Below are 23,384 nucleotides of genomic sequence, written 5' to 3'. Positions count from 1 at the left end.
GAGGGCGAATGGGGGAATATCATGATTCAGATTAACTGGTTGGTTGTCTTCAAAAATTATAATCCAGTTAAAGGGAAAGGGGGGAGGGGAATATCCAAAACCTTACCAGAGGAGACGACTCTGGAGTTTTGTGAATCATTTTCCTTGTATAGGGACCAGGTGGACGACCTACTGATTTTTTTTTCCCCTTTCTTTCTATACCATTACTTAATTCCCTAGAAGAGAATTTATATTTTATTCTGTATTACTGAAGATGATTTTCATTGAATACATGTTTTCCTTTGGCCGTGAATACACAATTACATGTCTACTGCTAAAACATTGCACTAAATGAGGTTATTTTGGTAAATCAAAATTGTCATGTACAAAGCTGCATATTGTTGCCTCTAGAAAAACATCAACAGATACAAGATCTTTCTAGTGATATTACTGATTCCCTAACACTGAAGAGGAACGAACAAGTTTGTTTATTCATATGATCACACTTGGTAAAGAAGATGGCACATTTACTAACACAAGTGACAATTTCACATCATACTTCCTATTTAGAATTCTAGTTAGATTACTGCATAAGAGTTCCAGAAAGGCAAGAGATTTTGTTTCCCAAATGGCAGCAAAGCTGGGATGTTTTCTATTGTTCTTACTGATAAATTTCGTGTTGAGGTTTTGGTTTTTTTGAGGTTTTTTAGAAGGATCCTAATAGAAAGCTAATTAAATCCATTCAAAGACCTTGTTCTCACAAATAGTCCACCTTCACAGTTTTTAGAAAAACACATTCTACAGTGAAAAGGCCTTTCTCACAGGCGCCAAAAATACACCCAAAGTAGCCCTGATCTACAACAACATTGCTCAAATAACCAGGCTGGTTTACCTCACATCAGGGATTGGTTTAGATGATTTTCTGCCTTTAATTTTGAACTCATGAGAAGTTCCTTCCGGTTCTTTCTCAGCCTTTAAAGCAGCATTTGGTGGCACAGGAGGAACGCGAATTCTCAAGCCAAACAAATGTTTCTTTTTCTTTATTTCTTTTCCAGACATAAACCTAGATGATTTTAAATTAATTGTTAAAATTCTGACCCCATGGAAAGCAACTTCTAAAGTAACAGTGTACATGCAAAACAAAACTATGCAAACTAGAATATTCATTCTAATGCTATTTTATTCCCCTCTTTCCCCTAACACAATCCTCACTCTCAAATACAGAATGTGAAGTGGAAAGAGGATGGAAGTTAAACAAATTTTTTCTCATGATCTGGGTTCCACTCAAATAGTTACGTAATGTTATAGTTTGAAATAGAAACATTATTTAAAATTTAAATGTTATCTGCAGCCAAAGTGCTTATCAGATCACTGAGCAAAGGAGACTGAAGACTAAATCTATATCAGATTAAACAGGCAAACAACATTTAAAACAAAAAGTACCAATAACTTACATGGTCTTGTAATCATTTAATGCCTCCAGTACATGCTCATATCTTTCAGATTTTGGTGTATCTGCCAGCTGTGAAGTATTAAGAAATCATTTAACCTGTCGAATTCTTCGGTAATAGAAATATTCCAGTTACTTTGAGTCACTGTAACTACAGACTTGGATGTGAAGTACATTTATGAAGTATTACCCGTGGAAACTACCTAATACCAAAGAATATTAATCATTATACAATACATTCTGTGATTTACATCCACAGATTTCATGTCAGGATCAAGTCCAGGCAAAAGAATATGAGTTTCACTTGTAAGAAGTGCAAGAAAAAGTATCTCAAAGAAATTTAGTATACTCAAATAACGTAATAATAGCTTGCCCTCCCAAGACTGCTAACAAGCATTCTTCTGTGACATTACATACTCCCAGATTAATTGAGACTGCAAGCACAAGATAACTATATTGATGCAATAACTTGGTTATTTTATTGGTGATCATTTTAACCAAAATCCTGCCACAGGATCTAATTCCCATTTTTTGCCAACATTACTCAACATGATAAAAAAAGAAAAAAGCCCAGAAAAGTTAGACTTAAAAAAGTAAATCCATTTTCATTCCCCTTTTGCTAAGATCCAGTCTGACCTCCCTTCTTGCACCAAAGCCTGAAGTAGGTAGTCCCTATCAAGCTACCAAAACATAGAATCTTCTCTCTGAAAAACCGCATACTTATGAATTAGAGACATAAAGCAGAATAAGTATGGTGGTGACTATGAACACAACTTTTATGTAATAGAATTTAAAATAAGATTATTTATTTCTATATTTAGACAGCTATTTTCAAACTCTAGTGAAGCTACCATATTTTCAGTTGCCATGCCAAAATGTTCCAGAACTTATATCCAATTGGCTCTGCAGTAAATTTATCTTTAATTATAGAGTTGACAAACAGTTTATCAGTTTCTCTATTAGTATGAATACAAAGCAGACTGTACAACATTTGCAGCTAAAAAAAACAACCAACCTTCAAATACTTTCTAAAGAATACAAACAGGACAGATAGAAATCCTCAAAGGATTAAATGTGTTAACAACTAAACAAAATAGTAAATATACTCACAAAACCCAACATCTTAACACAATTTTGGGCAAGATACACAGTCAGCCTACCTGACTACCAAAGTTAAGGGACATATTCAACTGATTTTAGCCAAAGAAAGTGACAACTATTTTTACACATCTTTACCATATGCATTCAGTACAATCCATCGCTATCCAGAGGTCTTGCAACACTGCAGCACTTAACTATAGAAAACTGCCACGTATTTATTGCATCCTAAATAATAACACGCTAAAAATTACTGGCCTAGGATGTCTGATAATTCCACCATTTACTGCTATCTTACCTTTGGCTAAAAAACTTTTTCCTCTTATTCAATTATAAAACAGCTAGAGAAAGAAACCAAAGTATCATTTCTAACAGTGGCAAGCTAAGAGTATTACAAAAACAGTAAAACCATTATATTTTAGATGTTATTCTTTCTGTGACTGATTTCTGTCTAATAAAGAAATCAGATTAACTAAAGTAGTGAAATACATTTGCCTCAGATTTTTCAAGACACAATTTTTCCCAACTTAGCGAGAGACATTTAGAACCTTTTCAGAATGAAGTCTTGAAGATTTCCTCAACACAGCTTTTATGCACTTATTCAAAATCTACTCCTTCAAAAAGGTAATCTTCAGAATTAAAAGTAGTTTCCTTGAAGATGTAGAAATACTGATTAAGGAACTGAAAGTACTACTTAAAGAGGTGAGTTTCCTTATTTTGGATCTCGCCTCTCCTTCCTCCCCCTTAATTATGTGTTTTTCGTATAGGTTAGGCACGGATGGATTGAAACCAGAAAGGGGCAAGAAAAGCACAATGAGGACTGTAGCCTTTCAACTTCTTCAAAATGGCATACGTCCTCCAAGTCCATGGCAGCCAGATAGCTCCACTCTCCTCATCCACACTGCTCTGACTGGCCATTCTGACATGAAATTGTTAAATCTAAAGAAAGTTATATTATGTGAAATAAATAAACATTAATTTCTTCTACATTTCCCTCAATACTAAGGGAAACAGAAGTCAAAAATAAACACTGTTTATGTATTTGTTAAACCGCACAGTAAGACAGTCAGAACATTCCATTCTATTGAAAAAATGGTGAGATTTACATTTTCTGCAGCATTTTTAATTAAAGCTTGAAACTTGATATGACAGAACTATTGACCCGTTATGATTTAACTAATAGATGCCATACATCCCAAAGTAAACCAGATGTCTATTCATGACACTGATTGTAATTTTTTAGTAATGCTCGAGTGTTTGCTTGTCTTTCTAACAAATATTGGCATAGTCTAAACATACGTATTTTAAACTATTTTCCATTATTTATGAAAAATAGTTACTCAATTAAACAAAGAATACACATTTGATTCTCAAATTTTGTCTGCTAGTAAAAATGGATTACAGATGTATGAATTTACTGAAGTAGTATAGAAGTAGAATGTACTCATGCTAAGAAAATTTCCAACCAGTTCTATGCCACCTGTATTAAACAACTTCAAATCCCTAAACAATTTTCATGCACAAAAAAAGTGCATTCTCTACTAGCAGTATGCCAATTTGAATTTAGACCTAAATTTTGCATCCAAACTTACATGCAGAAACAAAAATCTACACCGCTCCTCTCAGTTCAATATTTAGTCAGTCTGCTTGGGGAAATCATCTTCTTTTAATGCTAAGGTAACCACCCAGTAAATCAAATAGCTGGAAAAATAACTAGTGTTATATACTAGTGTATAATAGTGAAGTAAAAACAAGATGCCTTGACAAGCAGCAGAATCAGACGGGAAAAGAATGAAAACAGTCTTTAGACCTGGACATGAACTGACCATCCCCATGTTTGGAAGAGGGAGCAAAGAGGAAGTGTTTGTGTACAATAATTTGTTACGTGTTACTCCTTAGAGACTTTGAAGATGTCTTCATATGCAACATACTCTGCATTCTGTTCTACATTTAGATTTTCTGGTCTGTGCATGTGAAAATATCAAAGCATAAGAATTATAAAATGAAAGAAAAGGAATATATATAGGCAACAGAATAAACAGGTGAGTATAAATAATTGAGGTTGCCATGCAAATAATAAAATAATAGTTACATGGATCACTTGAGAAATTTTACAGCTCAAAAACATACACCACTTAAAAAGCATTCTATTTCTGCAAGGAAATTTAAGATGATCTCCTCGTTATTTGGGATTACCAGATTTTAAGGTAATAAAGGATTTAACATCCAGAGTAAAACAGTTCACAGGTCACTAACTTTCAGAACATACGTATGTACTGTGAGAAAAACCAAGAAAGAGTATTTCAATTACTTACCTCACCAGGATGCAATCTATCCCAGTTTTCATTTATGTAGGCCATGAGTTCAAGCTCCGAATCAAAGTATTTCTTCTTATGAATAACACTTAGGTTGTAAAGGCATAGATGTGCTATATCTACCCTAGATTTCAGAAATATTTGAATTAAAAAAAACAGAGGAAAAAAAAGTATTTTTCTTCCAATTGCTCTTCTTTGAAATAATTTAGTAGAAAAGGTATTAGCATGATATAGTTAGAGGAACACAAAGCACAACTTAAAACACTCAATCCAGGGAACAACATTATGAAGTCTCCTGTCATTTCTCTTCCTCGAGTGATTCCTTCTGCTTTGAATTTTGCTTTCATCTCTGCCTCATCTCATTGTCAGGATACTTTTTTAAACTCCAAAACTGGTCTAAACCTTGGTATATTTAAGTCAGTCCGAATTCATACATGAATGTATCAATTCTGAATTCATGCAAGTATTTTGGTGACTTAACATTTAACAAGGTAATTTCCACCATATATTTGTTAGCACATATATCCAACTAAATAGGATATAATTTATAATATGGGGTAGTTCAAAGATTTCAAGTTACAACTATCCATTAAGTCTCATCAAGGAAACTACCATAAAATGTGCCAAGATCTGTACTCAAGTCCTCACTACATTTGGCTTACCTAACGGCAGGATCCTAAACCTTCAAAAAAGACTTGTTCAGGTATATCAATCTTCACATGTACAACAAGTACTTGCTTGCTACTTCACTGAACAATCCCAGGAATAAATCCCATGAGCACACAATTGCAATATATCTCTACATTTTAAAGGCAAAGTTGTCTGTGTTCATACAAGCAGTAAGAACAACTCAGGAAACAACTCAAGACAGCAAGTGGATTTCCTTTTTTGCAAGGAGAATCAAAATACCACAGAGAAAAGCAGAGAAAGTATTCAATTCAACTCACCCCCCTCCCCCTTTTTTTTTTTTTAAGTTCACACTTACCATCTCAAGGGTAAACGTTTGAGGTATTCTGGTCCAGAACTGCAAACTGAGCAAATGAACGTATAAAACCTAAAAATACATACATATGTGTATGTACATGTGTCTGGGTGGTGGGTGTCCATACACACACACACGTAGTCTCTTAATGTTTTAACACCTTAGTTATGAAAAAATTAGAGTTAAGCCAGCTAGAAACCCAGCCATATGATATTTGAGAGTCCTTTCATTCTCCGTCTTTTTGTCAACTTCCACAATCTGTGCTCATACTTACTGGGACAGATACCAGGTACTTCCTCAATTTTACCCTGGTACCACTGTTTCATACTCCCTGAGCAAGTCCCTCAGCCTGTGACTATCTCAGTGAAGATGCTCTGCAATGTCCCCAACTCCATTCTCTCAAATGCAGAAACCTGTGAACCAGTGTAAGCATGCATTTAAAGGACCCATGCATTTCTGGGTCCTAACTCGGTTCCTTCATACAAACATTCCAGCACAGTCAACAGCTAAAAGAAAGTACAATAGATAATGAAATACTCCTTGATTCCCTTCTCCAGTTCTCTCATCTGCTCCAACTGCTCCAAGTTCCTCTTAAAATGGAAGCACAGACAAGGGCTCTTTTTCATTTCCTTTTGTCCTGACTCATCACACATGATCAGAGGATGTACAGAGTTCCCCTCAGTCTAACTACTCTTCCAGATTTCTCCAGTTTCTTATATTGTTAGTACAGGGAACTACTACTGCACACACACACACTGACAGCCTACCTTGAAGCATGGTGCCTGGTGCATACAAGAGATTAAGTCACATACACAGTGTGAACTTTAAAACCCTTATCTAATTTACAGGCCCACTAAAGTGGTCTGCTTTAAAGCTTCCAGTCTCCCAGTAGCCAGCACCTATAGTATAATGGACTTTCACACAAAGTGAAGTCAGTAACAGTTCGAATTCAACTATCCATTGGTTACCTCTCCACCACCCACCACCCCACCCTCCTTCATTAACTGAGATGAAGACTATTTTCCTAGGACCTGAACATGGGCTTTCTTTCATATAATCTACACGAAACTCACCCCGTTTTTGGAAAATACTGTTACATTATGGATGCCTTAATAAAAGCTCACATGAGATTCCCTCCACATTTTAAAGACAACGATAAAGTACAGTTTAAGTTTCTTACCTGTCACCAAAAAGCATTGGCTTTTGGAGGCACTGCACACAAGCCTCATGAAACCACTGCTTACATTTGCAGCACTGCAACATCTTTAGATACCAGCTTCACCAACAGAAAGAAAAACAAGATGTGTTAAGAAAGTTACTGAGAGTTGTTCTTCATCGTTGAAATTAAACAGCAAGGGATCTTCTGACCCAAGCTGATTTTTAGTTTATAAAATGAACAGTCACCTGTAGAGACTTTTCAGTAACATTTAGTTCCATAATGAATCATTAGTAGACAAAAAGTGACACAGAATAATAAAAGATAGTCTAGTAAAAGCATGAATTAAGTTATTAAATGAAGAAAATAAAAATTTAGTTTCCTCTGACAACCACCTTTTAATTCTCAATTAGAATTCAGTAACTCCACATAAGCTCCTTCTCACATACCATATTAGCTTCCTTGTTTTTTCCACAAAGCACAACACAGCCACATTAAGTCCCAAACACTTGTTCTGAGCATTCAACTACTCGAATCCTCAAAATTAACCTCATAGTTTACACTTTTTCCTTTTCCAGCTTCTCCCTTGAGAAAAGGAACTATCCAGAATTGAAGGCGATGTTTGTCCAAGTCTGCAAAATTCTCAAACCAGATCTCTGTCCTGTGAGTATAAACTCAAAAGCTTCACTTCTTTGTGGGACTCTTGACTTGCCTTGACTTCAAGTCTTCAGTGCTATTTTATTCATTCATTCATCCATGCAGACACCAGAGTATTTATCTCTACCTGCTTAAGAAGTCCTCTTCTTGCCTTTCTTGTAAGAAAGAACCAGCAGAGGACTCTGTAATGCCATAAAAGGAAAAAAAGTCTTTCCCCTGCTAATAATTGCAATCCAGGGTATGATGTTATGGTAGAATCAGACAGATGTCTATTCCAACAAAATTTAATAAGCTAATCTCTACATACATTTATATTTATGATTAATGACAGAGCTGAGTTAACAGCAGGAAAACACTGCCTGGAATTGCAAAAAAGATCAACAAAACACCTCCATTCTATCTCAACATGTTAACATTAGTGATGCAAAAAAATATATTCTTGCTTGTTGCAGAATGGACTGTGATGTTATGTGACAGTCACATGACAAAATTACAACAAACCAGAAGATCTGATGGGAGAAGGAAAGCCATTAATCAAGTATTTCCCATGAGACATTTTAAAAATATATGTATAAAATTCAAAATTCCACTTTGCATTGAGTTTAATACTTACACACAATAGAAACATAAAACTAACAGGTTCAGAAGTAAACGTCTATAGGATCAGGGCCAAAGTTCACACCTACATTACAGAGAAAGGTTCTTATATATTATCTGTTTACTTACTCTCCAGGTCCTCCACAATAGCAGTAACACTGCTGGACATTGGTTTTATGACCTGCATCCCACTCAAGGTCTGTTGCATTATACGGTAATGTTTGTTTCATGACTTGCAGTGCTTTGGCATTTGGTCCTTTCTTAAGCGCACCACCCCGCTGAGCCAAAACAAATATATTAGTTAACAAAACCAATAATATATTCCTAAAACTTTTAAATCCTTTGAAAGTTACAAAAATTTGTCTATAATGAAGTAAAATACTTTCACCTGTATTTGTGTTTTAATAGCATATTTGTTTAAAAATAAACTGAAAGCCAAATGCCATCTATTTCTAAATTAAACATTAATTCCCTACATATAAAACTTACATTCAGATCAAAGTTAACAAAAAAGAAACTACTGGAAAAAAAGTTGTTTATTTTTTTTCCCAACTTCAACAACAAATTATGCATGCAATATGGGATGTATTAAGAAATATCTTTCTAGAAACACACCTTTGTTGTTGTTGCAAAAACGCACTGTCGACAGAGCCATTTATCATCGGAATCAATCACACTGGAATCAATATTTGGTGTGTGACACAGCTGATGATAACCTGTATAAAACATGATGAAAGTGTTATTAAAATGGCAAAAGAAGCTTACACAGAATTATCTATACAAAATTTTAAGGCAACTATAAATCATTATCCACCATTAATTGTCAAAAATTTGATCAAAAAGATTTGCACCACATTCAAAATGATCTTTTAAATGTTCTTAGTATAAAAAATAAATTCTACTTACAGAACAGGTGTTAGTCACTTTAACATGGATTATCATTATTCACTGAGCTTTTAATAGCCACTAAGGTCTATAAAATTTAAGATCAGTTGAGCAGTCATAGCCAGGCAAATATCCTCCTTCATAAAACAAATCAAAGCATCTTTTACAAAGCAGTAAATAGAAAAAAATAGTGTCGTTACCTTGCCCACATTTATCACATATAACCATTTCATTCGGTGCTTCTGAATACTCTTCCTGACATATTGTACAGACCATTTCCCCACTTTCAGTGGCTCCTAAACAAAGATAAAAGTGCGATATATTTCTTTTCAGATTACATCTGCAGCTGGAATGGTTACGACAAAAAAGCATGTGGCTTTTTTCATCATTTCAGTTACAGATCCATGTATTACAGAAACATGTTGTTACAGAGCCTGACTTTCCAACAAAAACAAGTTCAGACATTTTGTCCAGACTCTATGGGTTACAAATATTTATATCACTTATCATAGGGTATTGGCTATTTATAGGCTATATATTACCTATTTACTATGCAGTCCATGGTTCCTTAACATCAACAATGAAAATTAAATAACTAAAGAATGTAAATGCAGACTAAAAAATATGTATAAACAAATCCTGTCTGGACAACTGATGGATATGTTCTGTGTTTACAGTAGTTTGTGCTTCTTTTTATGTAAATATATGCACAATTTGGTAAATATCTTTGACAGATCTGCTCAAAGTGCTTTACTATTAAACTCCAACAGTTGTAGGAAATATGCTATTACTTCTTATACATATCAGAAAGCATACAAAGCACACAGTAACAGTACAGGTAATAAAAAAAAATTAGCTTGCAGATTGGAAACAAAACTACATCTTCTCCAATTATATCACATTATCAATGTAATAAACTAGATTAAAACATAAATTTCTTAATCTACATGTTATACACTAGAGTTTGTTCCAATAAATTAATCAAAGATCATAAAACTAGTACTGTACAGAAGCAGAACAGTATTTTAAAAGCTTCTCAGAACTAAAGCAGCTGATTTTATGAATACAAAACTCCTGTTAGCAGATAAAGTGTTTAAACACCAAGAATCAGCAAGAGTCAGATCAGATTTCCATTGCCTTTATATGATGAGGAAATTATAATTGATTTTCAGAAGACATTGTCATCCATGCTTCATTAGCATTAGATTATTAAAATATTAGCTACTCCCCAAATATCTGAAAAAAAAAAATCAAAGCTAATATACAATAGATGTCTCATTTGATAATTGCACATTGCTTTACATCACATGAATACACCAAAATCTGTAATGGTTTCTTATGTGCAACAGTTATGGTGTTACTTTTAAATGTGAAAACCCCGTTCAAACCCAGGATTTTCCAGTCTTTGGTTTCTTTCCACGTCATGTTGTTTCAACTGAAAACAACAGGAGGACATAAACTCAGTGTAAATTAGGGCCTGGAGTCTTCTGTTAAGACAGAATATTATACTCCATCCCCATCCAAATAAACTCAAATGTGATTTTTTTAGAAGTGTTCTCCCCTCCCTGCACACAGTTATGTGAAAATAAAAAACCAAAAAAGTAACTGTAATGATAGTTGTTTGAATATTCTTTTTTTTTTAGTTTGCCTAATTTATTATCTTGGGTCACATTAAACTATATTGCTCTTTAGGATACAAGAATATAATGTAATCATTTATTTCAACAGATCTAGTAATCTAAACAAATAAAATACCAAACAATTACTACTTCACTGAAGTTCTTGCCTGTTTGTATGTCCTTCCAGAGAACCCAGGATTTAGAACTGTCTTCAAATATAATGAAGCAGTTCTGTTTCAGTTTGTTTATCTGAAAAACAAAAATACAGTGGAAGCTATGAGTATAAGGAGTAAACAGAAGAATGTATTTAATATTAAGTGAGACAATAATACTGTAATATTTAACCAATATATGATACTGTAAGACTCCAGTGAAGTTAAAAAAATTGTTTACCTTTTTGATAGTTCCAAGATAAAACAAGCCATCTGACCATCTAGCTAGGACATCCTGACCTTCTTCAAATTTACACAGTGGCTTTTTGGCTTTCTGTCCATCACGTAACGACAGCTTGGTCAGAGATGCTGAGGTCTTATGGCTTCGACGTAAAGGAGACCGCTTATGGACCAGTGAATTACCCACCGCTGTAGAGTCTCTAAAGAAAAGGAAGCAAGAGAAAAGGTAATCAGGTTTAGGTTAAAGAAACCATATATTTTAAATAGTAATATGATTCACAAAAATAACTCACTTAGCTAACTTCAAGTAACTAAAAATCTAGTCATGTTTTCAGACTTTACGCACCTCTAGTAGCTGTGCCTCTGCTACTATAAGAGTCTACAAAATTTGAAAGAGACAAGTTTATATAATGAAAAATCTTCTATGAGATGAACTAATGTAAGTGAGGATGGGGAGACACAAACCTTCCAGCTCAGAGACTCTTCAAAGTCACCAGAAGCATCAAAAACATTCAATACAGGATTACTCCTGCAAAACATTAGTTACTAGTCACTGACAGTTTTCTAAAATTCCAAGGAAGCTAAAAAAGGTCCCAAGCCAATTCTAACTACGTTACCTTGGTTGGAAGAGTGGTAGTCGACAACTAACATGGTACCCAGCAGTTAGTTACTCAGAATGAATTAAAAAAATAAACCACCACATCACATAGGGGGGTGTAAAGGAAGACGCCAGGTTGAGCACTACGCTAACTCAACATCTATACTAACCTCAGGTACCTCCAACACAGCATCATGCTCTGCAACTAAGCACAGCTGTAGAGGTTTCAGCACAGGAAATATTTCTACATGTTAAGTTTCTAATGCAAAGTAAGTTTTCCTCTCTGTCAGAATCAGAGAGGAAAAGAAAAAGTAAAACAAAATATCTTGCAACCTTTCTTTACACATGAAACTCAAAACGATAAATTACTTGAATCAATAATCCTTCTGTCCTCATGCAATTCCACAATACATAGCCTATTTATATATAAATACATATAAGTATGAATATGCTTTTATGTCAGACTAGCTATCAAACACCACACTTGAAGTAAAGGAGCAGAAGACAAAGTTATAAAATAGGAGCAGAGAATGCACAAAGATGCTTCCTAAGTAATAGGCAGAATTTGAGACTATAAAACAAAGTTACATTCATATATCCAAATGTATTTTCTCTTTGGAAATTAAATCTATGTATAACGATGGTGCAAACACAAGGACAGATCAGAGAGTTAAACAGGAGTGAGGCAATTAAAAGATCAAAGTTTCACCTCACTCAAGATAGCTTAGGTACATTATCAGCACCAGAAGCTTTTGAATTAATCACAAACCACCAACAAAACCAATAAATGAATCAGTGCCCTATATAGTTTGATGAGAATTACTATTCAGATGTTAGAGAAGTTACTCTAAAGTTTCAAAGAGAAGGGAATCCCTTCTCCCTAAAAAGTTTACTATTAACATTCAATGCAAAAATAGAACTGGAATTCTAATGGCTTAAAACATAAAAAATACGCAAAAATGCAGAAGTTAATATTCTAGAGAGCAATCAACAATTTTTTTAGTACAAAACAGTTTAAACCAAAAAGGTCATACACAAGAAAATTAGACAGCTGTTTTAAGCATATTTATAATCAGTGTAAGTCTAAACAATGACATGACAGTAAGAGCAGCCATAATGGGCCAGACAAATGTTCCACTTCACCCAGTAATTCTGGCGCCCTCATGCACAACTAGGCAGGACTTCAACTGGTGACCTGATTCCAAATACAAAAATACTCAGACAGGTGACTAGGTAAGACTAGAGAAACAGAACAAACTTACAATAGTACTCCTCTCCCAAGTATTCTCTAGGTCTCTTACAAGCTGTGGATCCAAAGACCTCAAGCAGTAAAGCCTATCTTTTCTTAGTCCCTATGTAGTCCCTACATGTTTTCCTGAATCTGTAAAGCAGCACTTCTGGCTTTTCACAGCTGGCACTTCATTTGACACCCTTCATCACAACACTAAACTGTCATTTTCCACCTTCTCCCTTCATACCCCAACAATGTTTAGACCCACCCAGCCATACTTCCCAGATAAAGTATCCTACCAATTTTGCTGCTTCTCACATGAAAGCTGTTTAAAGTTACCGCTGCTTTTCCCCAGTTCTACTCTAACCTCTGATAAATGGGATGGGATGCATGCAACATTCAAAATCAGTTTACGGTAACAGAATAATAGCTTGGCAGACCAGGCCTTTTTTTATTCCTTGCTCCTTTCAAACTAGTAACATCTGTAGTCTTCCCTCCCCTCTGCTGCAATCAGACACTGAGTTAAAAATTTTGAAGTAGTATTAGAAACTGCACATTCTCATTCTAACTGCTCTCAGACTATTGTTTCTCTTCCCACTGTGTATCACTGTTTGCACCAGATTTCATTTGCCAGTTCATTATCCACTCAGTAGCATGAAGCCCTTCTACACTTTCTACACTATTCTGCATAGCCTCACAACCTTAGAATATTTCATTATTTAAACTTACCATCTTTTGTACATCACTGTACATTTTGCCCCTTATCTTGTAAAGCAGCTTAATTTTTTACAAGGGCCTCAGCCCTTAACACTTGTTGCAACCACATTCTACTCTCTCCTTCACATCTGTACAACCATTTACATCCCCACGTACCAAATAGGCTCAGAAACAAATGTGTCTGAAGTCAGCCAGCCAAGAGAGGAAAAAATGGTTTCACCGTCATTAGTTCCCCAAATCTTTCTGACTACACACATATTCAACTTAGCACAAAGCAAGCAATGTTCAAAGGCTAGGCAAGGCTTGATTAAAACAGGCTAGAAATACTTATGAAACTATAACCTGGTTTCAGCTAATAATCCTTTTCTTGGAAAAGGCTCAGCATTACAAAGTATTCAGATACTTCAAACTACATCTATGAACTTTATTTAGCATATTAAAGGGGTCAGTAAGTTGCCTGTGTAGTTCAAAGCACTAGCAAATTCACTAGTGCACCTTGAAACTGTTTTACAAGTGTTGTGACAGGACTACTCTCTTCTAGAGGTTCAAAGATTTTCTTTCCAGATTTTTGTCTGATTTAAGAGACTAGAGAAAGCAGCTACAAGGCAGGAATGTTGGCTCTTCTTTACCAGTACTTGAAAAAAGGTGTGAACAATCTCGTACAGAATAAGCAAAAAGACACAATTCATTTATTACACATAATCTAGTACACGTCCATTTGAAAAATCAGCAACTATTTTTGAGTTTTATGTTTTAAAAAGTCTTCAAAAGCATATGACATTCTTTTAAGTACAGAAGTTTGTCCCATAACTCCATTCAAATTATAACAAAAATGTGTTGTGCATCATTTTCTGGCACAAAGCCCTTAAATGAGTCTATACATTGACTTATACAACAGCCTAAATTCACAATAGCTACTTCAGACACTGAAGGATCTTGACACACAGTAAAGGTCTGAGCCAATAAAGCAGACACTTCTCCATTGTCCACACTGCCCTCTTTGTGGGAGATAGCACTGCTGAAGTGATGACTAAACAGCTCATGAAGTAGCTCCTGCTGTGGCAGTTTATGGTTTATCTAACGCATGGACTGAAAATAGGGTTAGTTATCACAATAGGCTGACACTAGCTTAACAGTTGCTTTCCGCATGGATAAGAAGTTCCTCTTCAGGGAAACATTCCCTCAACGTTTTTGATGGAGATTAAGTGGGAAGAGCTACTGTTTTAATAAGTTGACTTTTATTAGCAAACCATAAGTTACTTCAAGTAGGTGTCTCTGAAGTGCCTTCTGGAAACACTGCACAAGAAATTCAGTGCAGACCAGCATAAAAACAACTTTCTCATCTGTCTTGCCACAGCTCTCTCCACTGTAGTGGAGTACCAAAAAGCCACACCTACCATTAAAATAAAATTTCTGTTGTAAGTCAAGTCAAAATGCAAACCAAGGTTAACTTCTTCTTGCCAATTTTGAAATTAGTTTAACCATTCCATAGTTTCCAGAAACTTGCTTTCCAGTCTTCCCTGAAGTTAGCTCCATAGCACCTCCCTACCATGCTGTTTTCAGTTACCAACAAAGTTAGTAAACTTTAAATAACTTCCTCATTGTCTTAAAAAATTTTCTCCAAGAACTTCTCATTGCAAAATATCTAACAGATGTCTTGTTTTTCAGAAAAACTTATCCGATATAAGAAACTACTTTATCTTATTTTAACTTGCACAACTAAACTACACTGCATGTCATACAGCATGTCTAACGTACCTTGGCTTCACATCCTTTACTCAATACTGAATATGTTGTGGCTGTATTCTTACTCAGGCACTTAAAATGCAAAGAAAGTACTTATGTACCCATACAATCTTTCCAAAGTTAGTGAGGGAAGTCAGTAAAATGAGTCCGTGTGTTGAAATACGCTTCAAAATACAAGTACATTTCCACCACTTCTTGAAAAGCTGATCTCATGAAAATGCTCATTAATTTTTCACCTTGGGGTCTAGATAACCATAGATATTCTCAAGCAAGACAGGCAGAAGACCTTTTATTCATCTACTTAATGAATTAGTTTATAATACGCTGCAACAGCGGGAGATAGCTGTCATTCTTTGTCAACAGGAATGGCAAACTCCCTCTGAAGGTAAGCTACCTAAGTCGGTCTGATTTGTGAACCATGACAACTTACTACACATAGCATTGTATTAGTTAAAATCAGGTTTCTGTTAGTTTTGACTTGTTTGTAATTCTTTCCAAATTCTTTATTAGAGCATAGAAAATTTTAACGTTCATTTGGTGCCTCTGACTCCTCTATCTCCACAGCAATCCTACAGAAGGAAGAAGCAGAAAAGTTATGAAAAAAAAGAGACTGGAAGGCCAAATCCTAATCCAGAAGAGGCTGGAGGATTAAAAAGACTGAGCACTCTCCCTCTTGTTTCCAAGCATCTTTTTCCTCAGCAGCACTACCAGGTTAAGGTCATTCATACTCCTGTACTTCTCCAGTTGTAACAGCTGCTGTGAAACAACTCCTGTTAAGAAAAACTCCCTTGACAGAGTTATTTTTTCAGCCATCTCAGTTCACTGATTTGTTTCACAGAATGGTTTGTCAGCACAACAGAACCAATGCAAACAAGCAACATGGGACACAAACTCCCTCAACTGGCACTGCCAGACTGCATGACTGAACCATAGACAGTTTCATTGACAATCCAAGCAATTTCAGGAAATCTCTTCCAGAAGGGCTGCCTCATTCACAAGTACTGCAACAGCAACAGATGATATAGCTACCCTATGAGTACAGACAGTTTTTGGAAGCCAATTTAAAGATACTAAATTTCAACAACTGAGTGCCCAAAGCATATTATAAAAAAATTTTAATCCACTAGAGACAACTCATAAAAGTGGGACCTACAGATAATTCATTTATTCTCAGTAAATACAAATCACACTGAATGGAAGATGAGTTTAGAGAGGCCAGCAGATTTAGCAGAAGAGAATTCACACTAGAAATCACACACACAGATCATCCTACTAAGACAACTCACACAGGTTTAGGATCTCTCTCAAAACTGGAAAATGTGGTATCACATAGGAGAGGAAGATCTAGTGAAAGAAATTACTATAACTAGAGATAATCAGTTTAAGTTCTGGAAGTGTGACATTACTGCTGATTAATCAATTGTTGTGTCTGAAGTTACAAACTACACTTTTATGAAACTTTAAAAACTCAACTATGAAGAAGGGTTGTAAGATACCAGCAGTCTGTTCTGCTGTCCTTAAAACAGGACAGTTCACGTATCACAGGGAATGGGGGAGTGGGGGTCTACCAAGGGCTCAGAACACACAAAAGTGAGGGCAGTTTCACACACGGCTTATCCACTACAGCAACTTGCTCCCCTCCCACCAGCTCCAGAATAACAAGCTGACTTCTCCATAAACTTTCCATTCAGTTTTCTCTCCCTCAATATGGATTAATTTTCTGATATTTTAAACCAATTAAAGCACCTCACAGAAAGGTCTGGTGACTAGACAAGCCAGGTAAGCAGCGCACACTCACAGCCAGAAGGCAGCAGAAAAGGGAAATGAATCTTTCCTGAGAGCCACAATCTTAGCTGGTTTACCCAGCACTGCATAAGCAAGCCCAAGCCATGCTTCCAATGGAGCTGCTAACCTGTGACTGGGATCCAGTACCTCTGTTAGCAGCTGGAGAGATGCTGGATCCCAGCCACAGGTTTCTTCCCATCTTCCTTGCAGCTTCTCTGCCATTTATGAGATCTCATGCCAAACATTATTTGTCACTGTGTCAACCATACCTCCCTCCCCCAAAGAAAAGATTTTGCAGGGCCAAGACGACAGATCCAACACAATACTTCCTCCACCCCAACCTGGGCTCAAACTTCAAATCAGTCTGATTCAAAAGACAGAAAGTTCACTTTGATTTTTATAATGGCAACTTTGTTGCAACTATACATGAACAGGCTATTAGTAAATTGCCATGAATTCCTGTCAAGCAGAGGATCCAGTACAAATGTAGATTATAGTCTATCCTTTTATGCTACTTCATGTATGCAAATGAATATTGAGCTTCCAATATGCCATGTCATAGAATATCTACAAGATATACTTTGAGCTCCTTATCTGTACACTATATTGTATTCTGATACAATCAAAATCCTAAGCCACATCACCAACTGCACAGAAGGAAAAACAGACTCTAACCTAGGAATCCCTCAGCCTAGAAAAGCAAAGAGTAATGACTGGGGATAAGAAATACATTCCCAAAATTATTTTCCATTTCTACAGTTGTTCAGGATAATAGAATAACTCAGGTTAGAAGGGATCTCAGGAGTTCTCTAGACCTGCTCAGTGTAGCATCAGCCATGAGGCCAGACCAGGCGGCTTTATCCAGCCAGCCCTTGAAAGCCTCCAGCGATGGAGGCCACACAACCACTCTGGGCCCCTGTTGCACGGCTGAACTGTCCTCATGGAGGGGGAAAAAACATTCCCCCTCCGCCGACCCAATACCCACCAGAATCTCTCTTATTTCAACATATGCATGTTATCTCTTGTCCTCCTGTCATGCACTACTGTGAGGAGACTAATTGCACCTTGCTAATCCTAGCACAGGAGCTGGAAGGCTGCTGTTCGGCCTCCCTGAAGTCTTTTCTTCTCCAGGCTGAATGAGCCTGGTTCCCTGAGTCTCCTCTCACAGGACAAGTGCTCCAGTCCCTGACTGTCTTGGCGGCCCTCCACCAAACTCATCTAGTTTGATGTCTTTCTTGCACTGCGAGAACCAAAACACAGTATTCTAGATGCTGTCTAAGGAGTTCTGTGTAAAATGATGATTCCCCTCGATCTTCTGGCCAACCTTCTTTCTCATGTGCAACAGATTCATAGACCTAACTGCTTATCAGCTGAATGGGCTGCAGGGACTCACTTAGTTCTTATTACCACTTATTTCTTTAGAAGCAAAACTTATTACTCTTGTCAGGTAATGTGATGGTTATACTTTTGAAGGTATAGAACTACTCAAAAAACCACACTAATGAAAAGATGTTCTGTGACTACTAGAGAGTTCTTTAAAGTGTCTAACCAGACAGAATAAATCAGAGCAAAAATCACAGTCAAAATTTAAGGCTCTTCCAAAGGATTTAAAAAAACAAAAAAAAACCCAACCCACAAACAAAACCTGACAAACCAACCGCCATCCTATTGGAATAGTAATGTTTTGAATGAAAATTACATATGATCATCATGGGTAGTATTATGGTTGACTGGGTAGAGCTGAGAAGTAAACAAGTTAGAATTTCTCATCTTGCTGACAAGAAGCAGCTTATATAGAGTAGTTGCCCTGAAATCATTGATAGGACAAAGTTTTTCTGCATTAAATGATATTTCAACTTCTACTCATGATGTTAAGTATTGCTTGCTTGAGTGGCCTGTGAGTTGGCTTGCTGCATATGTTTAAACAAACATGTCAGCTTGACTCACTCAGGCCCATGGGACCAGACAGGCTGCTTTTAAGACCACCAGGATAGCTGTATGATGTTCTCATGGGGCTGTTTTTTACCATCATAGGTTGTAGTGAACAGGGGTAACCTATAATGATAAGAGAATGGGACATGTTACATCTATCTTCAGAATGGGCCAAAAGTTCAACCCAGAAAACCACAGACTGTTTAGCGTCACTTTGGTCTCTAGGAAAGTCATAGAATAAGTCTTCCTGGAAGACATTTCCGGACACGTTGAAAAGTGGTGACTAGGAACAGTCAGTGCATGTTTACCAAGGATAGATCATGGCCTGACCAACCTGACCACCTTCTGAGTTAAAAATGGCAGGATTTGTGGATGATGGGAGAGGAGTGGATGTCACCTCAACTTCAGCAAGGCTGAAGGAGGTGGCTGACAGGAACCTTATGAAATTCAACAGAGACAAAAGCAAAGGACTGCATCTGAAGGAAGAACCCCAGGCTGAGACTGGCTGGGGGTCAACTTTGCGAGATGGGATGGTGGTCTACAAGACAGAAAGCAGAACACGAGCCAGCAGTGTGTCCTGTGAGCAAAGTCAAGTGGTGTCCTGGGCTATATTAATAGGAACAGAACCAGAAGATTGAGGGGAAGTGATTATTTTCTTCTACACAGAACTCCTTAGACAGCATCTAGAATACTGTGTTTTGGTTCTCGCAGTGCAAGAAAGACATCAAACTAGATGAGTTTGGTGGAGGGCCGCCAAGACAGTCAGGGACTGGAGCACTTGTCCTGTGAGAGGAGACTCAGGGAACCAGGCTCATTCAGCCTGGAGAAGAAAAGACTTCAGGGAGGCCGAACAGCAGCCTTCCAGCTCCTGTGCTAGGATTAGCAAGGTGCAATTAGTCTCCTCACAGTAGTGCATGACAGGAGGACAAGAGATAACATGCATATGTTGAAATAAGAGAGATTCTGGTGGGTATTGGGTCGGCGGAGGGGGAATGTTTTTTCCCCCTCCATGAGGACAGTTCAGCCGTGCAACAGGGGCCCAGAGTGGTTGTGTGGCCTCCATCGCTGGAGGCTTTCAAGGGCTGGCTGGATAAAGCCGCCTGGTCTGGCCTCATGGCTGATGCTACACTGAGCAGGTCTAGAGAACTCCTGAGATCCCTTCTAACCTGAGTTATCTTTTGAACCTATGAAGTATGACTGTCCTTAACAAGGTTGACTCATACTATTAAAAAGAGGTAGACACCAGGGTAATGAATTCTCATGTCCATAATACTACAATCATTTGTGACTGTGGTTTGGCTTGCTCACATTCTCCCTCAAAAATAATAACTAGAAGTGTTTTAATTCTATTTGATATGCAAAGTATTAGTCTTTAGAAGTTCATTACAGAATAACATATTTCCCTACATATTTAGTATGTAGGAAAATAGGGTAGGGTAGTCCTGTACTCTTAAGAGCCATTTGTTTGGGACTGATCATGGGTTTATACACAAAGAGAAGAGGCAGAAGGTAGTATCAGGGAGAAAACAATGGTATCAGGTTGCAACACACTTTTTCAGATCAGAACTTCCCTTAATTGTATACTTAGCACCTCCTTGAACACAGCTACTGCCTTTTGGGTTTCTACAGTATCCAAATACAGGATGCCCAGCAACATACATAAGAGTTTAGTATGACCATGCACCCAACCAGTGAAAGAGATAACAGACAACATGCTGACTTGCACTGGGGGAAGAAAAAGTATTTCAGAGGTGATCAAAACCCCACAAAGATAAAATTTCCTGCTTTAAGGCTAGTCTGCAAGAATAGCAACCTTCATAAGCACTCCACAGAAGGAAATTAAAAATAAATATATCTAAAACATAAATAGATTACTATTATTATCCAAGATATGTAGTGAATGGAATACGTCCAGACTCATCAGGAATGCTCTCATCATCAGCCCTCTTTCTCTCAAAGAAAACTAAGCATCTTGATTTCACTCCTCCATAAAGATTATACCTTCTATGAAGAGATTGAAATCTAGATTGTTCAAAGAGTAAATTCAACTAGTTTCAGAGCTTTCAGTAACAGGTATTACCCTGCCCAAGGACCCTCCAGCAATACCTGTGGTTTTATAATTCTTCTCCTGGTGTGTTATACTCAAAGACACACTTCCCCTCCATTTCCTGCAAGGAAGGCCTGTAAAGAAGGTGAAACCAACTCTGCAGCAAGCTCAGAGATCAGTCACACGGAAAGTACTGACAATTCACAAACTAAGCGAAGATTCGTATTGGCTTCTAGTCACACGTGTTTCTTCCCTCCAAGCTTTCTCCTCCACAACCAGCATGAGGAGCACAAAATATGCTTTAAAGCAATTTTAGGTGCCTCCAGTACTATATTCATTCTCATCTATCTCCAGGGAATACAGAAGTCCACTCTCCACTAGGAAATGAACTGCAACTTATTTGTTACAGATGCTCTTCTCAAACTTTACCTAACCTCCCAATGCAGGGAAAGACAAACAAGAGTATTTGATAAGTACCAATGCGTGTCTTGCACCTATTTAAAAAAATTATATCCCTCAACAACTGGTGACTGGCCATATTAAGCCAACTTTTGAGAAGCTTCTACATCTGATTTAAAATTCCTCCCAGAGTAGAAAAGACAACTTGTCAAGAAGCCACACATCTGTGTCTAACAAAAATCAGAGTTAACTGTGGAAAACATTACTACATTACACTCTCAGTATAGATCCACATTTCATCAGCTTGTAGCTCCTTGCAAAGATCCTTCTGACTTTCATTACTTTATAATGCACCTTCTTACATATTTTCAGTCTTTGTTTTCCCTTATTCTCCTTCCACTAAAAAGCTATGAACTGCTTATCCTGTATTCTAATACTATAGGAACTAAGCTTTTTTTCTTCTTTTAACCGCAAATGCTTTCAAATTAATTGTAATTTGAGCTCTCAAAAAAAGGAACAAACATTAACGTGTTAACTTTTAGCAACCTGATTACAGACGAAAAGGAAAAACGACAGGGGAAACTGTTTCCTTATTATCCCATGCTTTTGACAGTTTAGGTATAAAGCATTGATCAACTTCCTTTACGGTAACTTGGGAGAAAATCATGCTATTATCCATTACTACGTTTGACCTTTTAAAGTCATCAGCAAGGCCTAACTATCAGAAATTCAAGTAACAGCACTACACTGCTTTCCTGGCTGGCCCTTTCATTTAATTGTGCTGGCCTTCTCCTTTAAATAGCACCCAGATACTTCATGGAAGGATGATAACCCCTAGTAGTTCAACACTAATATCAGTGTCCAGAGCATCTAACACAGTACCATATTGTTCTCCTCGACTAACAAAAGTATCAATCTATTCTTCCTACAGAATTCAAATACCAAAGAAAAGAAAATGCGTTATTGCACATCCTTTCAGCCAGCAACAGTTACCATATTTGAGTGGACTCAGAAAAACATAAGCTTCTAAGCACATTCAAACTGTCTAGCTTGACAGAGCCTGAGAGGTGAGGCGTTACAAACAAAAAAAGAAAGCAAAAACAAAGTTACCAGCGAACACCACCATCTCTTTTGTGCTGCTCTCTTCGCACTCGAGCAAATACAGCCTACTCGGACAATATCCTTAAACGAGAAGATAAAAATACAGCTGGCGCGAGCCTAACCGCGACCTCACCGCTGCAGCACCTCCACGGGCCCCGTGAGATGGCCTGCTGCCTCCGCTCCCTTTGTTTTGGTCACTGAAGAGCACCACTGACCCCTTCCTTGCCTGCCAGCGTCCGCCTCGGAGGGAGCTTCCTCCCCCTCCTCCGACGGCCTCCGGGGCCCCCCGCGCCGGAGAGGGGCCTCTTGCACCCCCTCCCCGACGGGTGGCGCGGCCGCCGCGGGGGGTGGGATGCGGCACCGGCGGTCCAAGCTGCGGGGCGCGCCCGCCCCCCCCCGCCCCGCGCGGGGCCCGGCCGCCCCTCCCTCCGCCCCCCCGCCGCAGCCCGCCCCCCCACCCACCCCTCACCTCATTCGGTCTCTCCAGTGGTGCCAACCGCCTCATACAGGGAAATCAGCGCGCTCAGGAGCCTCCCCCCGGCGCCCCGGTGCGGCCGGGCCCTCGGTACGCAGCGGGACCCCCCAGAGCACGGACCCCGCGGCACAGCGGCGGAAAGGCGGCGGGGGAGGGGTCAGACCCGCTTCACAGACAGCCCGGCTCCACCGTAGCCCCTCGCCATTTTTGTTTCCCGCGGAGG

General features: G+C 37.9%; 1 protein-coding gene across 3 annotated transcripts in view; it reads right to left on the bottom strand.

The window, feature by feature from the left end:
• The window catches only part of MTF2 (metal response element binding transcription factor 2), a 26,781-nt gene extending 3,397 nt beyond the window's left edge, over positions 1-23,384 (bottom strand). The window contains exons 1-12 of one of the 3 annotated variants that reach the window (XM_074876520.1): positions 23,156-23,384; positions 11,132-11,330; positions 10,906-10,987; positions 9,320-9,415; positions 8,850-8,950; positions 8,364-8,512; positions 7,005-7,100; positions 5,828-5,896; positions 4,843-4,966; positions 1,434-1,501; positions 872-1,042; positions 107-215 (exon numbers count right to left, since the gene is read on the bottom strand). In XM_074876520.1, coding sequence (XP_074732621.1) covers positions 107-215; positions 872-1,042; positions 1,434-1,501; positions 4,843-4,966; positions 5,828-5,896; positions 7,005-7,100; positions 8,364-8,512; positions 8,850-8,950; positions 9,320-9,415; positions 10,906-10,987; positions 11,132-11,330; positions 23,156-23,160 — 1,269 coding nt within the window. In that variant the 5' untranslated portion in view covers positions 23,161-23,384. Of the gene's footprint in view, positions 1-106; positions 216-871; positions 1,043-1,433; positions 1,502-4,842; positions 4,967-5,827; positions 5,897-7,004; positions 7,101-8,363; positions 8,513-8,849; positions 8,951-9,319; positions 9,416-10,885; positions 10,988-11,131; positions 11,331-23,155 lie in introns of those variants that run through there. The other 2 variants (XM_074876521.1, XM_074876522.1) reach the window with 2 other exon arrangements.

Source organism: Strix uralensis, chromosome 8 (genome assembly GCF_047716275.1).
Source record: "Strix uralensis isolate ZFMK-TIS-50842 chromosome 8, bStrUra1, whole genome shotgun sequence".
Classification (NCBI taxonomy): Eukaryota; Metazoa; Chordata; class Aves; order Strigiformes; family Strigidae; genus Strix; species Strix uralensis.
This window is presented reverse-complemented; position numbering and strand designations above follow the sequence as displayed.